Source organism: Propithecus coquereli, unplaced genomic scaffold, assembly GCF_000956105.1.
Source record: "Propithecus coquereli isolate 6110/MARCELLA unplaced genomic scaffold, Pcoq_1.0 Scaffold75, whole genome shotgun sequence".
Taxonomy (NCBI): Eukaryota; Metazoa; Chordata; class Mammalia; order Primates; family Indriidae; genus Propithecus; species Propithecus coquereli.
This window is the reverse complement of record NW_012153618.1, coordinates 3,317,662-3,333,503: the sequence shown is the minus strand read 5'-3', so window position 1 is coordinate 3,333,503 and position 15,842 is coordinate 3,317,662. Positions and strand designations below refer to the sequence as shown.

Genomic DNA, 15,842 nt, shown 5'->3' with positions numbered 1-15,842 from the left:
GGACTTCTGAAGTTTTTTCAGCTCAAAACCATCTTCCCCATTGATCTCCTATAGAGGCTGGATTTTCTACCACATGTTAGAGTTCCACCTTTGGATTAAGACATTGGAATTTTTGAGAAGACCCCAAAGGAAATTTAAGTATATTTTTGGAAAAGGTAAAATAGTAAAATATTAACAAAATTTATCATAAGTAATAGGGCATTTGTAAATTTTCTTGTTCTTTTCTATTAAGATCTTTGCTGGTGGAGAAAACAGAATTTTATCACTTCAAAGAATGAATTGTATTTTTATGTTGTGAGTAATAATCAGGGGTCACCTGGTATCTAGTTTCATTGTTAATTCCCAAAGACAGAGCTGGTAAACAAATCACTTTGTGGGTTTCTGTGAAAATAGCTAGAACTTGCCCAAGCATAGCCAAAGCAGAGGGAAGAGCATGAGCTTTGAAGCTCAGCAGATCTGCATTTGACTCTTGGCTCCCTGATGATCTGGGTGACCTTGGGCAAATTACTCCCCTCAGAAGCTTATCGTCTAGTGAGAAACCAGATGCATGAATACAGCATTTAACTTCCAAATTCATGTCCCTGTCCTGTACCTTCCCTCCTCTTCCCTTCCCAGTAAGGAAGAGGGAATGGCCCTGTTTATTTGCAAAAGTCTTCCTTCATGGAAACATATACATGTATACACATATACAGTCTTGTGGTTTTCCAAAATTATTTGTGTGTATATGAATATTTGTGTTTGTATGTATATATATTTTCTAGAAATGAGACAATAGTGTATTAATGGTTTTCTGACTCTACCTTGCTCTCAAATGGTCCAGGAATTATGTATATATGAAAAATATTTAATAGTATATCTAATAGATATTAGAATAGTAATATTCTAATAGATATTTAATAGTATATCTAATAGATATTAGAATAGTAATATTCTAATAGATATTTAATAGTATATCTAATAGATATGCAATGTTAAATATGATAATATTTTAAATCATAATATAATTAACATTAAATATTACATTGAAGATATATTTAAATTTTAAATATTTAATGTTTATAATATAATATTTAATACATCAATATATAATATCACATTAGAGAGAGAGAAAACAAATAGGGTGAAACGTTAAAAGTTAGGGAATCTAGATATGGAGGATAGGGAGTTCTTCATACTATTTTTGCAAATTTTCTGTAAGTTCAAAATTATATCAAAGTATATTGTTCTTCTAAAAATTTAAAAAATAAGGGATTCTAGTCCCTCCCTGGCCTCAATCGTGCCTTTTTCCAGCAGCACTTCCTGCCACACACGCCTCACGTTCAATACCAACTTTTGTCCCATGCCCATCGCAGGGGGTCTCAGCCCTGGCTGCACAGTGGATTATCCTGAGAAATGTTAAGTACGCCAACAGGCGGGCCTTTTCCAAGGCCAATTAAGTCAGGATTCCGGGGAGTTTGCCCACACAGCCAAGGTCGAGACGCTTGGAGTTACAATTTCCCGCACGCCGTGCCCTTTCGCTTCTCCACACCTCTGCGCGTGCAGTTGACGTGTTTGGAGTGCGCTTGGCCACCTTGTCTGTCTTGCAGACATCTGTTTATTTGTCATTACCCACTCACAGGTCATGTGCTTAGCGAAGCAGTTCAGGCATCTGGTCCCCACCCACAGACGGAGCCAATCCTTCTCTCCTCTGCTGTTCATTTCTGCTCTCTCTATTTCTACAGCTCTCGTACCCTACCGTCAAGATGCGTCTACACTACCTCCCAGCCGACTGTGAGCTCCTTTAGGGAAAAGTCCGCATTATGTTTGCTTTTGTTATTAGCGTGGGGCTAGCGTCTAGCAGGATTCTAAGAAATGTTCACTAAATTAAATGCAAACGAGGTTACACTTGTTGGAATAAAGTTATAACAAGGAGCTATGGGGCACTCAAGGAGGAGCTCTTTACACTGCATGTGGCCCTAAGGGAAGGAGATGGAGCTTACACGGAATCCGAGGGGACTGAGCCGCACAGACGGCAGGGAGAGACAGGGAGAGCCGCAGCACGGTGTTCGGAGATGGGAGCCGGGCTGGGAAAGGAGCAGGTCCAGGTAGTGAAGGCAGGAGGCGCCTTTCGTCACTCTGGAAGCACAGCCAGCACCTGGCACAGCTCCAGCGCACAAGGGGCTTCTCAATGAATCATTTTTAGAGGAGTAACGAGTGAATTAATTTTTGCTCTTTTTTTTTTTTTTACATTCGGCAGGGGTGTCATGGAACCTGATTAAAACTACTAACTTTCTCCCCAGAAAAATGCATATGCATATATTTTCACCTAAAATTTTAGAGCACTTACAGATTTTCCGAATTGTGTCCAGTGATCCTTTCCCCAAAATGATATGCCAGATTTTAAGAAAAGGGATGAATTTTAGGCTTAGGAGGGATGTGCTTAGACTGGTAGGTAAGGCAGGTAGCTGAAGGGTGTGAAGGATAGACTATGGGAGATGAGGCGCCCATCAGAGGACACCCCGTAAGTCACTGCAGTTGTCAAAGTGAAATCCAAATGCCTGAACTAGAGGCATAACAGAGAGATGCCCAGGAGGGAACAGATTCAAGGGGCGGTTACGAGGGATTGGAAACAGGAAGCTCAGGGTGACTCGGGGCTCTCTGCCTTTGAGTGACCACGCAGATGGGATGCCATTCGTCATGCTAGAAAATCCTGGAAGAGGAACAGACTTGCAGGAGAGGATGAATTCCATTGTGTAGAGCTTGCGTTTGAGTTTCCCTAGAGGAGTATGCAGGTGGGAGCAGTGGGGATGGGGCTCTCCCAGAGAGTGAATTTAGAGCAAAACAGAAGAGACGGCCGGAAGGATAGCCTTGGTGCTCTAGCATTTGCAGTTTACCTGAGGAGCAAGCGCCAGTGAAGAGAACTGACAAGGAAAAGGCAAAAGAGGTGAAAGGAAAACCAAAGAGAGTTCCAAAAGGCTCAAAGAGTTGAGCAAGTCCAATAAGGTCCAATAAGAAATTGTCCTTTTACTTTGGTAACTAGGAAGTGCATGGTGATCTCAGTGAGAGCAACTTCACTTCAGTGAATGAAGCCCAGACTAAAGTCATGATTTAGGAAGTGAAAAGGAAGCAATGAGAGGGCTTCTAGAATTTTCCCTCTGAGGGAAATCTGACTGGATCTTGAACAGCATCCCAACCTATTGGTCAGTTCCTCTTTCTTAAAAGGCCCTCTTCCCCTGTCCTCTCTAATACCTCATGTTCCAGGGGTTCCCCCAGTCCATCTGATGCCTTCCTCCCTGTCCGCCCTTTATGAGCTCATCCCCCTCTCCCGCCTTGCAGATCGACTTCTCAAGGCTCAGTCCTGGCCTCCTCTCTTCTCTCCTTACACACGTCCCCTCCATCCGCAGTGTTAAATACCATCTATAATAATGATGTTAAAATGAATATTTCTAGCCTAGACTTCTTTGACATCTCCACTTCCCTGACTCAAAGGCACCTGAAACTTTACCTGTTCAAAGCTGCACTCCTGAGACCTGCCTTACCCTCCACCCCACCAGGACAACCACCGTGTTTCCATAATCAGACTGTCACCACCTTGCATCCAAAACCCAGGCCTCTTCATTAACACCCTTTCCTTCACCCCCGCTTCCTAGACATCACCAGGTTCTGTCCACTGCGCCCCCTACATGTCTCTTTATTCTAACAACTAGTCCCAACCATAATCATATTTATTGTCCCATTGCAGTAGCCTCTTCAGTGACCTACGTATCTCCCTTCTCCTCTCCTTCCAAACCATTCATCAAACTATAGCCAGATGATCTTTTAAAACTGAAAATCAGATTATGTCACCTTTGCTTAAAACCCTCCAGAGGTTACCCGTTGCTTTCTGTATAAAGAACAAAATCTTCAAAATGCCACTGCCTTTCTCTTTAGCCTCACTTCTTACCACTCTCCTTGAAGTTTAGCCTTTTGGCCTTCTGCGCATCAGTCCCCCCCAGGCCCTCCTTCTTTGGGGCCTTTGCACGTTCTTTTCTCCTCCGAGAATGCCTTCCCTAGCCCCAGCCCCAGTAAAATCTCACTCGCCTTTAGCTATTAACATAAATGCAATTTCCTCCCTGCTAAATCTCTATCGCCTCATGGCTCAGAGAAGGCACTTAATAAATGTTTGAAAGAATATATGAAAAAGACTGGGTGCCAGCCAGAGGAAGACAGGGGTTGAAGGAAGGGTCCTTAAGACGGGAATGATTTAGAGCCCACAGCAATTCAATATTTGCCCAACCAAAGTCAAACAGCTAGTTGGTGGCAAAGCCAGAGCTAAAACCCACAGCATTCGAATCCTGACCTCCACACGTACCACGTCAATCACTTATTATATGTCTCGGATGAAGTCTGCTGGAGGGAAGCCCCCATCTCACTTGCTCTCCCGGAAGCATCGTAACCTGTTGACCACCGTGTATGCCAGGAATACTTATTAACACAGTTTCAGGATCATGACCCTGGTTACTGTAGATGCAAACTACTATCTTCCTGTTGAAGACCCTACTAGAGTTGTTCAGTACTGTTGCTCCTAAACTCCAAGCCAAGAAGGCTGGCTGGCTTCTTCACACTCGAGTCAGAGCTTTTTGAGGTGTTTAAGGTAATATACTTCACACTGTGTCTCATGGGCAGCACGCGCTGTCCAGGCTCCACTTAAGAGATTTTTCTTTGGCATTTTTCCTCCATTGTACAGATTCAGACACCTAAAGCTTATTACATAAAAACTGACCTGGAAGTGACCAGGCCTTAAGAGAGAACAGTGGGAAATTGGTTCCAACAGATATAGATCCACCTGGGGAAACAGAAACTCGTAGAGGTGAACATTAACCCATCCCAAGTACAATGTTGTTAGTCCAAAAGGATTATAGTAAATTGAAGGAAACATCAAACAAATAGAATAAATAATTCGGGGAGGAAATTCAGAGTGGTACACTTGGGGAGAAAAAGCAGATTTTGCCAGTGTAAGACCAGGAGAGAAACTGGTTGAGTTTCAGGATAGCAGAGTCAGAGTCATGGGAGAACAACTACAAACAAGTTTAAACCGAGCTGTGCCTTGCAGATTGCCCTGCCAGGAGCCCAGCCTGCCTAATGCAGATCAGGATGCACACAGAAGATGGCGTCCAAGGTCCCTAGGAGCAGAACTCCATAAAATTCACTTAACTCTTTTACTAGATGACTAATTAGAAAGCAGTTAATGAAAGCGATCATTCTGGGCAATGGAATTCAGCCATGAAGGAGTTTAATGACCTGCGGCTCAGGCCTCTGCTCCCTCTGGCGTGGTTGCTGCTCCCTGGTAATTCCGCCTAGAGTTTAGCAGAAGCTGTGCAAAGCGTTCAGAATCTGGGATAGCTAGGAAGAGGTGGAGTAGATCTTTGGGAGGCCGGAAGAAGTAAGGAAATATTAAAGTGTTTGTTTACAGGAGACGGTGAAAAGAAGGAAGCCCACGACCATGGGAGCTCAGCAAGTGTGCTTTGTTCGAATGTTTGAATGATTGTGTCGGTGACAGAGGGAGTGAATGGCAGACATGTGCTGGGGGCAGCGGGCCCTGTCTGGGAGACCTCTCTTCTGGAATCCCTGTTTAGTGACATCACGCTGGCAGCTTGAAACCAGACCAGGTGGGAGTATTTATACCACGAGAATAGGCAGAAACTACAAATCAGGGCTCTTCCCTGCCACAGAGGCCATTATTTAAAATATTCCAACATATCATGGGATCCACTGGATGAAATCTTGTGAGAGCAGAGTTCCCTGGGGTTCTTACATTAAAATTAAGGCTGAACATTTTTTGTTGTTGCTTTTCTATTTTAATTACCAATACACAATGGCACTCTTCAATTATCTTGTACTAATATTACACATCCTGAGTGGCTCACATTGGTGCACTCTCCTGGCAAACTCACCATCATTTAAAACATTGTTTCTGTGGGGAATTTTTCCAGGTCACAAGTTACTGGCTTTAAAATACATTTTTGGAAAAGAGCCTGTTGATAAGTTGGGGACTTTCAATTCTGGGTCCTCATAGGGAAGTTAGAGAACAAAAAGAATCACGTCAATTTTAAAAATATAGGTTGCAAAATATATCCTAAGTGAAAAGGCAGAAGGACTAGAATTATTTAATGTGGAGAAGAAAAAGATTAGGAGCAATTTAATAATGGGGAGTGAGTAACAGCTGTTTGGTTTTGATTTTAGGGGTTTTTTTGGGGGGGTTGGTTTTTGGTTTTTTTGTCCCCTACTGTAGGTCTCAGGGATTTGGTTAGCCAAGGGATGAATATCTTTATGGTATTATTCTGGGATGAATGATTTGTGGATTTTATTTGAAATATTTTCAAACTTTTTTGCCTCTATCAGAGATAATTTACGTATGATCTATGTTGACGACAAAGAAATAGTTAAGATGAGGTTACTTGTCTCCTTGAAAGTTAACTGTCACCTCTATGTCCCAAGTCTACAGATGGCATAATGTATTTCAAAATTTTGAGAAACATGATATAATTAAACAAATCTCTTTACATCTTAGGATACCTAAATACGAAATGTACTATTTTCTCTATAAAAAAAGAATATTATAAAAGGCTATCTAATATTACTATAAAATCTTAAATCAAGCATTCAAAATCATACTTTTTGATCATTTAATGAGGGAAATGATGTTATTTCAGGGCTTGTTAAATTAGTGTTAGTTATTCATTCAGAGGAATGGAAGTATTACCTTCCTAAAAGACATTACGGTCCCTGATTTGGCATTTCCGTAAAACAATCTGAAACAATGAAATGACGGCTGTAAATCTGCCACTTGAAACCTTAAATGGATTCACATCACTCCCAGGCCTTGGTTTAACGGTTGGTTTACGATGTGGTTTCAGAATAACACTTTTAAGCATGGTATAGCCCTTCCTCCAAAACTGACATAAATCCATAAAGCTTTTTAATGATTACTCTAAAATACAGCAAAAGTTTTCTCTGAGGCACATTTTGGGCTTGCTTATCTAAAATCTTTGCATTTCCGAATTTCCCTTCATGATCTGCCGTGGAATAACCTCCTCCAGTTCAGGTGATAAACGCGCCATGTCTCCCCCTGGCAGGGGGCGCGCAGCGACCTGCTCCCCCAGGTGCACCCGCCTCTGCCTTAACTCCAAGGATTCCTAATCCCTGTGTGCAGAAGTATCACCTGGGAGCCCTTCAAAAGTGCTGGCTCCCAAGGTCCTCTGAGTCAGAACCTCTGAGCTCAATTCCGGGGCTGGGGCCTGGCGTTTTGATAGGTTCCCAGGCGGGGGCCGAGAGAAGGGCAGGGACTCAGGTCTGCGCTCTCCGACTGCAGTTCTGGCCCTGGGGATGGAGTAACTGGACGGAGCCGGGCGCACGGAAGGGGCCCAGGCTCTCGCAGGTGAGGCGCTGCCCCTGTGACCCAGGCCCTGCTCACCCCGCCGTCTCGAAGTCGGGTGCCCGCCTGCTGGTCTGTCCCTGCACGTCGTCCTGCCTGTCCTGCTCGGAGTTGTTTGAATCCCGTGGCCCCCCAACTCTAGCTGCCTCGCCCCTCCCTCCAAGCCCCAGGTCCGCCTCTTCACCCCCGTGGGGCCCGAACCTGTTCTCAGGCAGTGACCCCCAAATTCTCTGCCAGGAGCTCTCTGTGGCAAAGTGACCCCCTAGCGTGTTTGCTCCTGGGTGGCCTGGCCTGCCTGCTCTCCCTCTGCTCCCCTCCCCTGCCGTCTGTCAGACACGCTTGCAGGGGCCAGTCCTAGGAGTGTCCGTCTGTCCCCCAGACGCTGAGCCACTGAGCGCGGGACCCCCCTGTGTCTTGCTCACTGGATCCTCCACACCCAGCCTGAAGTCTAGTGAGTCTCGCAGGTCTGGAATGAACGACTGACGATGTAAAAGGAGCACACGAATTTTGTCCAGGGGCTGTGCTGTTTAAGGCCACAGACTGTCACCGCCAAATGCTTTTGCACACTGCTCCCTCAGCTAGAAAGTTGATCTTTGTCCCCTTCACCTATGCATGGCTACCTGCCTCTGGTTCTTGAGTCCCGGCCCAGGTGTCTTAGCCACAGCAAGTCTTGCACGGCCCCTGGAGACAGGGCCGGTGCCCCGGTGATCCAACGGCTCCCGTTTACCTGATCCTGCACTTTCCCTCTGCGTTCTAATGTCTGTTTGTCTGACTCCTCCGTCAGCTCAGGAGCTCCCTGAGAGCAAGTGTTGTAACCTCGGTGCCCGGCTTTGTGCTCAACACGCGTGGGTGCCCAGTAGCTGTTTGCTGGCTACTCGGGCAACGAGGTGAGGTTCTCATCACATACGCCGGAGTAAACCGCCACAACACGCACCATATAGCACTCGAATTGTTGCTGTGTGTCCTCCCACACCCACTGCTAGATGGAATGCTCCTCACAGGCAGTGACCGTATTTTGTTCATCTTCACGTTCCAGGAACTCAGGCGGCAACGGGGAAGGATTAAGTATTAATATTTGTTCAATCCTGCGTTTTCCAACCAGGATACTTCTGGCATTTGGAGCAAGACGATTCTTATTGCATAAGACAGCCCCACACATTGCAGGACATGCAGCTGCCCTCGCCCCTGCCCACTGAGTGCCGCGGCTCCCCAACAACCATTTTGACAACCCCATACATTTGCAGAAGTCCTTGGGGTAAGAGAGCGGGCGGTGGGGTGGGGTGTATGGAATAGCACTATAGTGAGAGCCTATAGTTATCCGAACTCTTTCTTTACAACTTGATGAGAAGCACTGGGCTCTTGCCATGGTAAATTACTGGAGTGTTGCATGTGTCGACCCAGATAACAGAGAGAGTGCTCTAAAAGAAAAGATATTTATTGGGGAATGGAGCACTGCAATGGGAATACACATGTCATAGTAAACTATGTGCATATGCAGGGAAGTAAAGGAAGACAAAGGTTGTTAAAGGAAAAAGCAAGGACGATTATATGATTGTTTTGAAATAATTATCCTTGGCTACAAAAATCAATAACAAGGGTGACGCCAGTCCGAGGTTGGACAGGCAATTGCTGGACAGATGTCTTTGCAGAAGTATTCTTTGTGAAAGGTTGCAATAGCCTCTGTGCAAGGTTGTGGTTTTTGTGGTCTTTTGTGATAGTTTCTGTTGTCAGGCATGTGAGCCTGAGAACCCGCTCTTTCTGTGGCCCTCCCCAGCTCAATTTGTCAGGGTTTTGTGTTTTTTGTAAACATTTAGTGACTTCATTTTGATTCTGACAACTTTCACACACTTGTGTGGTGGTATGAGATGGGGGATGGGCAATGGCATCCGTCACCCGCCATTGATAATGGTAACCTCTCTTTGGAATAATCATCTTCATTGAGCACTTTATATATGCGGGCACTAGGCTAAGTGTTATACATGGGTTATTGAATCCTCACAACCACCTATGAGGCCCCATTTTTCAGAAGGAACCTGAGGGTGAGAGAGTTTCAAGCCATTGACCCAAGTTAACTCTGCTGGCTACTGGGAAGGCTAAGGTGCACCCCCATGCATCTGGCCCCACTGCTCTGTGCTGACCTCTTCAACAAGAACAAACGTCAAAATTCCCAGTTAGAAGATGCCTATTAAAAGTCGTCCTCTCCTGTTAATTATAATATAGAGCAATGCTTTGCAAACTATATTCTGCATCATGTTAATTTAGTGGGATGTCCACTGTCGTGAGAATGACAGGTCCCACGGGCAATGAAGTGTGCAGGATGCTTTCAAAAAGGTGCAGGCAGAGGACCATGAAGCAGTAGCTGTGAAGACCAAACGAACCTTCGTGGGGTGGCTCAGCCTTTCAGGGGGAGTCGGGGGTGACTTAGAACTTCAGTGAGTAAACAATGGGGGAACCAAAAGCAGGTAACAGCGTTGATTAGGCTGCAGGAAAAGACTAATGCAGGAAGGGATAGTGACCTTTCTTCTAATTTCTTAACAATAATAATAACAATAGGTACTATTTATTGAGTGCTAATTACTTTCCACTTCACAGATGAAATAAGAGGCCTAGAGAGGTTGGTTAAGTAACTTCCCTTAAGGCCACACAGCTAATGAACAGCAGAGCCAAATTTGAACCCAGTTCTCTCTTGTCTTGTGATTTTAAACCCTATGCACAAAGCCTCTGAGCACTTAGTGTTTGTTAAGGACTTCCCTGTGAATGTCCAAAGAAAATTCGATCTCAGAGAGGATGCTTCTATGAGCGCCTTATCCCAGGGGTTTATGTTGTAACCCTGCCTTTATTTTCAGCATTTCTCTTCAATCTGAAAATCGGTTATTTGGTCTGAGTACTGTACGTGACATTTTTTTTTTCTGGTATGATTTAAGTTTCTTAACTTTTGCTATTATTTTTAAATCTTACAGATTTCCATACTCTGTTACATGCTTTCTCTTTGTGAATAGAGTATTCATGTTGATGAAATGACGTCCTCTGCCTGTTATTTACTCAGCCCGATCCCCTTCCCGGAGCCAGCGCCTGCCCTCCGCGAACCGCTGCGGAGACCGTTATAAGATCAACAATCTACTCAAGTCTGAAACGTTGCCGGTGTTGGCATCAGACCTCTCCTCATTTTTCAATTTTCTCTCTTTCTTTAAACAGATGTGGGTGCATTTTTTGAAGAGGGGATGTGGCTACGGTATAACTTCCAGGCACCAGCAGTCAGCGCCAAGGATGCGGGTGGCAGGACGGAGAGCTCCCCCGAGCAGCAGAGCCTCCCCGAGGACCTGGCGCGGGAGGAGATTGGCTTCAGCTTCAGCACCACCAAGGCACCCTGCATCCTGCTCTACGTCAGCTCGCTCACCACGGACTTCCTGGCAGTTCTCGTCAAACCCACCGGTAAGGACAAGGACACTGAGCCTTCGGCCATCTCATTTGGGCAGAGCGTTCCAGCATGAGTCTGGATTGTTTTTGGCTTGTTCTTTATTTCCCACAGGACATTGAGCCAATCATATGACTTTGAACTTCATTTCTCTATGTGAAAGTCAGGGAAACAACTTTCCAGTTGTGTGCACTGTATCAACGTGTTGTAGAAATGAGGTTGGTAAGGCGTGTTGAGGTCTTTACGAGAACCCTATGACGTGAGCATGAGCTGGATTTGCATGTGTAGTGATAATTTTTTGTTCCTGTTAAATAAATACATTCACTACTGGGCTAAACGGAGATGAGCCTTTGAATTAGTAAAGTTAATTTTATGTAAAACAATAAATGATTCTGATGTATGACAGTGTATCAGTGGGTTCCGACAGAATATTTGAATTTTCAATAGAAATAGAAAATCGGAGATGTTTTCATTCCTGAAGCCTCTCAGCATTTTACATTCACAAAATAAATCTCTGGGCTAAGGGTGGCTTAAAGCAGGGCTGTACGTGCAGCTGTGATGTCCTGGGCCATCTCCATCAGCAAACATGCATCGAGCCAGAGAGGACCCGAGCGCACCTAAAACAGGCATCCCAGTGAGCACGTACAGTGGGCGTATGACCCCTCAGCAGTGACCGCAGAGAGAAGTCTAAACAGTCCTGAGGTGTATAAACACGTCCGTTTCCTCTCTGCAAACTTGCATTCACACATGCTTAAAGTTTTAAGATCACTTTTGTTATAATAACAATATTTCAGGTGCATGCAGGAACAAATCTCTCTAACCCGCTTCCCATGGAGATTTATGAGCTGAAAATGCAGAAACTCTCTCTCTCATCGCTCATCTCTTCCTGCTCTACAATGATTGTTGCAGCATTGTAGCTATTTTAAAGATCAAGATTTTTCTGCCATGAGGGCAAAAAATTATTAACTTAATTCAGCCTCAGTTTTTTAAAAATAGCAAATTCTTAAATTCTCTCTCTGGGCAATGCACTGTTGGTTAAAAAGATGGAGAAAAAAGTATGTTCCCTAGGATTTTGCCTTTCTGAAATTATTCCCAAAGAAATAATACAAAAATCAGGCAAAGATTCAGCATGAAGATATTCATCATAGTGTTATTTGTGAAAATAAAAATTGGAAAGGACCTAGAAGTTCAACTTTAGTAAAGTAGTAAAAAGAGTCACCATTTTATAGAATATTGTATATCTATTAAAATAATATTTATGAAGAGAGATTAATGACATAGGAAAATTTTATGTAATATGATGTTAAACAAAAAAAAAAACAAACAAACCCCAGGATACAGCCTTGAATGTATATCAGTTTAGCTCTGTAAAAAATCTACAAACAGGAAAAAAAAAAAAAAAAAGGAATAATGTGAACACAGCTGTTGGCTGGGTTGTGGTTGATTTTTTTCTCCTGAGTAATACTCTCCTATGCATGTCAAATGACATGACATTGAACAAGCGTCACTTTTCTAATCAGAAAACGATATTAAGTCAAGTCAGGAGGCAAGGGCACAAGAGAAAAAAAGATGTAACCCCCCTCTTCAGGAGTTTGCCAGCTTCTCCTTCTGCATCAGGTTCAACAGATTTTTAATTCACTGATGTTCTCTACCCACGTGTACCAACCTCCCAGCGGGCAGATAAGAACCCTTTGGTTTCTGCTCACGTTCCTCTCCAGGAGGATGGCTGTCACCTGCAGATTGTCAAGAATTGGATGAACATGCCCCTGTGGGTCCTGTACTATGTGCTTCTCAAGTCACTGCCACACTAAAGTTCGGTCCCCAGCTGTATTCAGCACCTCACAGGCCACCGCCTGCCCCTGCTGCCCGCACTTGTGCTTGCATGTGTGCACAGTCCTGGTGTGCAGGGGCTTTGATTGACCAAATCCATGTTAATGGCCACCATTTAATGATGCTCACTGTGTGCCTCACGCTCGCCTAAGTGTTTCATATGCATTAATTTCTAGGAGCCAAACTACGCTATGAGGCGTAGACACCATTCTTATCCCCTTTGTACGGTTGGCAAAATGACTCGCGCACCCGATGGGCGAAGCTGGGGTTTCTAAGCCCTGGTGTCTAACTCTAGGTGCAGAGCTCTCCACCGCACGTGTCTCTGGAACACTCTGAGAGCATTTGGAAGGCAAAGCCAGGCGGTTTCTTTCTGATGGTTGCAAGGCCATCCTCAAACTTCTAGTGAAAATTCAGCATTTTCATACTTCAAATACTGTATGTTTTTATTCATTGAAATTTAAAGTTAGAAAAAAGTTGAGGAACTCATTCAGGAAAAAACATCAATAAGGTCTACATCAAAATATTGGGGGGAAAAAATAGAAAGTTCTCATTAAATGCCCTGGCATCCCTCAAACTTCATATATTGGAAGCTCTTGTCACTGTTCTCCAGAGCCTGCCTCTGCCAGACCCGCCTCATCCCGACGGTGCCAGCACCGACCGCCAGGAGATGCTTGAGATCCCAAGCTCTGTCACTCAGCAGTGCTCTGTCCTCCCCTCTGTGGGCCACCGGGGCAAACACATCCTGTGGATTCCACTGTCATTGTGTCCTTTCCCTCCCAACCACAGCTGTCTAAGGCATGCGTCTTCTGCCTCCATGTTTTCTAGCGTTGTTCATGTCATGGCACCATAGAAAATTATGATGTTTGAATGGCACCTGGGTAAAGGGATGGGGTGGTGGATTGGAGGCCACCCTCCTGTGGGTCTGCCGGGGTCAGGGGAGCCAGGCTGCAGCACCCGTTACCCATGGTGGACAGCAGTGTGGCTCGCCCACTGGAAAGTTCCTTCTCGATCCATCGCTCTGCTGCCAGTGGCTCCTGCCTCCTCCTTTCCCCCGACAGCCAGAGTCGTCTTCCTTTATGGCATTTTAGTCCATTTCCTGTCGTTTATAACAGAATACCTGAAACCTAGTAATTTATAAAGAAAAGGAATTTATTTCTCATAGTTATGGAGGCTGAGAGTTTCAAGACGAAGGGGCCATGTGTGGTGAGGGCCTTCTTGCTGGTGGAGGTTCTGCAGTGCCGAGGTGGTACAGGGCGTCACATGGCAAGGCCGAGTATGCTGGCTCAGGTCGCTCTTCCTCTTCTTATAAAGCCACCAGTTCCCCTCCCGTGATAACTGTTAATCCATTAACCCATTAATTCGTTAATCTACGAATGGATGAACCCATCCATGAGGTCAAAGCCTCTCAATCCTGCCACATTGAAGACTAAGTTTCAACATCAGTCCTGGAGGGGACATTCGGACCATAGCATAGGGACATTGTTTAGTGTTAATTATATAATATCCCCATTACAGACTCAATGGTGCCCTCCTCCAGCAAAAACAGGACAGACTCCCTAATCCCACAACCTTCCAATGCAGACCCACCAGCCTCTGGGAAAGAGCTTGGACTATAGAGCTGCACTGTCTGTGGTTGGATTCTGCTTTGCCTTTTGCCGGTTGTCCTGGGCAACCAGCTAGCAGCTCCGTGCCTCAATTTGCTCATCTGTAAAATAGGAGCACTATAAAAATCAGTCCACTAATTTAATCTATATTTTGCCATATATTCAGGGAGTGCTATATTCAGAGAAACTCATTCCCCCCACCCCCTGCCCCAGGCACTCTGTGCACATCTGTGCCCTGGCCTTACGCCCACGATGCTCCCTTACCTGGAAATGCTTTGTCTTCCTCTGTAGTCTAACACCTGCCTTTCATTCTAGGCCCACATCAAGTCCCATCTCCTTTCAGTGACTTCTCCTTGCTCTAAACTCCTATTACACTTATTTTCAATGTCATTTGTTTGGCACTTACTGTACTGTATTGTTATCTGTCTCTGTTATAAATACGCCCTGTCTTCCCGGAGAGATGAACAGCTCCCAGCACTGCATCTCCTGCCCACAACAGGTGCCCTCTAAGTGTTTGCTGATGGTAATGACGATGCCAGAGAGAATAAATCTGTTAAGCAAGTTATTTGCTGCGGCCAATAAAAGAGCAGTCTCTTATAACTGCTTTAATTCACTCGGGAGGTGAGCATGAGACACAATAAGTGAAGCATCTCTCCATTTGAATAATATTTTATTTTAATGGACAAATATTAACGTTCTCCCTACCATCACTTAGTGGTCCTCTTCTGCTATTATCTGAAAGGAATCAATATATCATTTAAATTTGATTATTCAAGAATATTGCCATTACTGTTTATAGATATTCACAATATATAAATTTAAAGTTCCGATGCATCTTTTATCTCAAAGCAAATAATTTTTGTTATCATTAGGTGAAGCAGTTACAGGAATTTTAAATCATATTTACAAAATCCAAGAAAGCGATCGGGCATCGGGCAGATGGGAGTGGGGAGGAGGGGATGGGTTTCTAGCTTTCTAGAAAGCTAGAAAAAAAATCTGAAAAACAATACTGATTTTAACAGAGCTGGGGAACATAAAGGGACCAATGACAAAGAGACAGCAGGGAGGAAAATGTCCAGCTTTTCGCATAATTCCTGGTTCCTCTGCCTCCAGCCTTCACAGGCACAGCTCGCTTTAGCTTGTCTTTGCCTCCCCAGATCCAACACAGTGCCTGGCCCAAGCTACGGGGTCAGGATGGTTGTCTGCATTAGAAGTGGACTCTACACTTGTACCCAGACAGAAAGTCCACTTTTAGACCTTGAGAAAAGCTGTGCTGTATACATGTGTTCTAAAGAAAGGAATAAGTGGTGAATCAATACAGCTATACGTTTGAAACAACTGGCTAGGATGCTATGATGTCAGAGCTCCAGAAATAAAGCAGAAAGTAAAAACTTAAGACAATCAAGTTATTTTTACGCATGTTGAGAAACAACTGCCTAATCATCTCCTTTACTCCCAATGGATTTTTTTTAATGCTATTCAGATAAAGGGAAAAAAATAGGGTAAAACAGTGAGGAGTGAAGAAGGAAGCAGGTCAGGAAGAGAGAACAGCATATTCAAATGTCCTGTGGTAGGAAGGAGAATCATATATTCCAGGGAA

The 15,842-nt window shown here is 44.4% G+C and overlaps 1 protein-coding gene across 1 annotated transcript in view; it reads left to right on the top strand.

Annotated features, from left to right (window-relative positions):
• CNTNAP2 (contactin associated protein-like 2) overlaps nt 1-15,842 on the top strand; it is a 1,798,324-nt gene that overhangs the window by 1,629,422 nt on the left and 153,060 nt on the right. Inside the window, exon 18 of the mRNA XM_012662081.1 lies at nt 10,589-10,825. Within this exon, the coding sequence (XP_012517535.1) occupies nt 10,589-10,825 (237 nt within the window). The remainder of the gene's footprint in view (nt 1-10,588; nt 10,826-15,842) is intronic.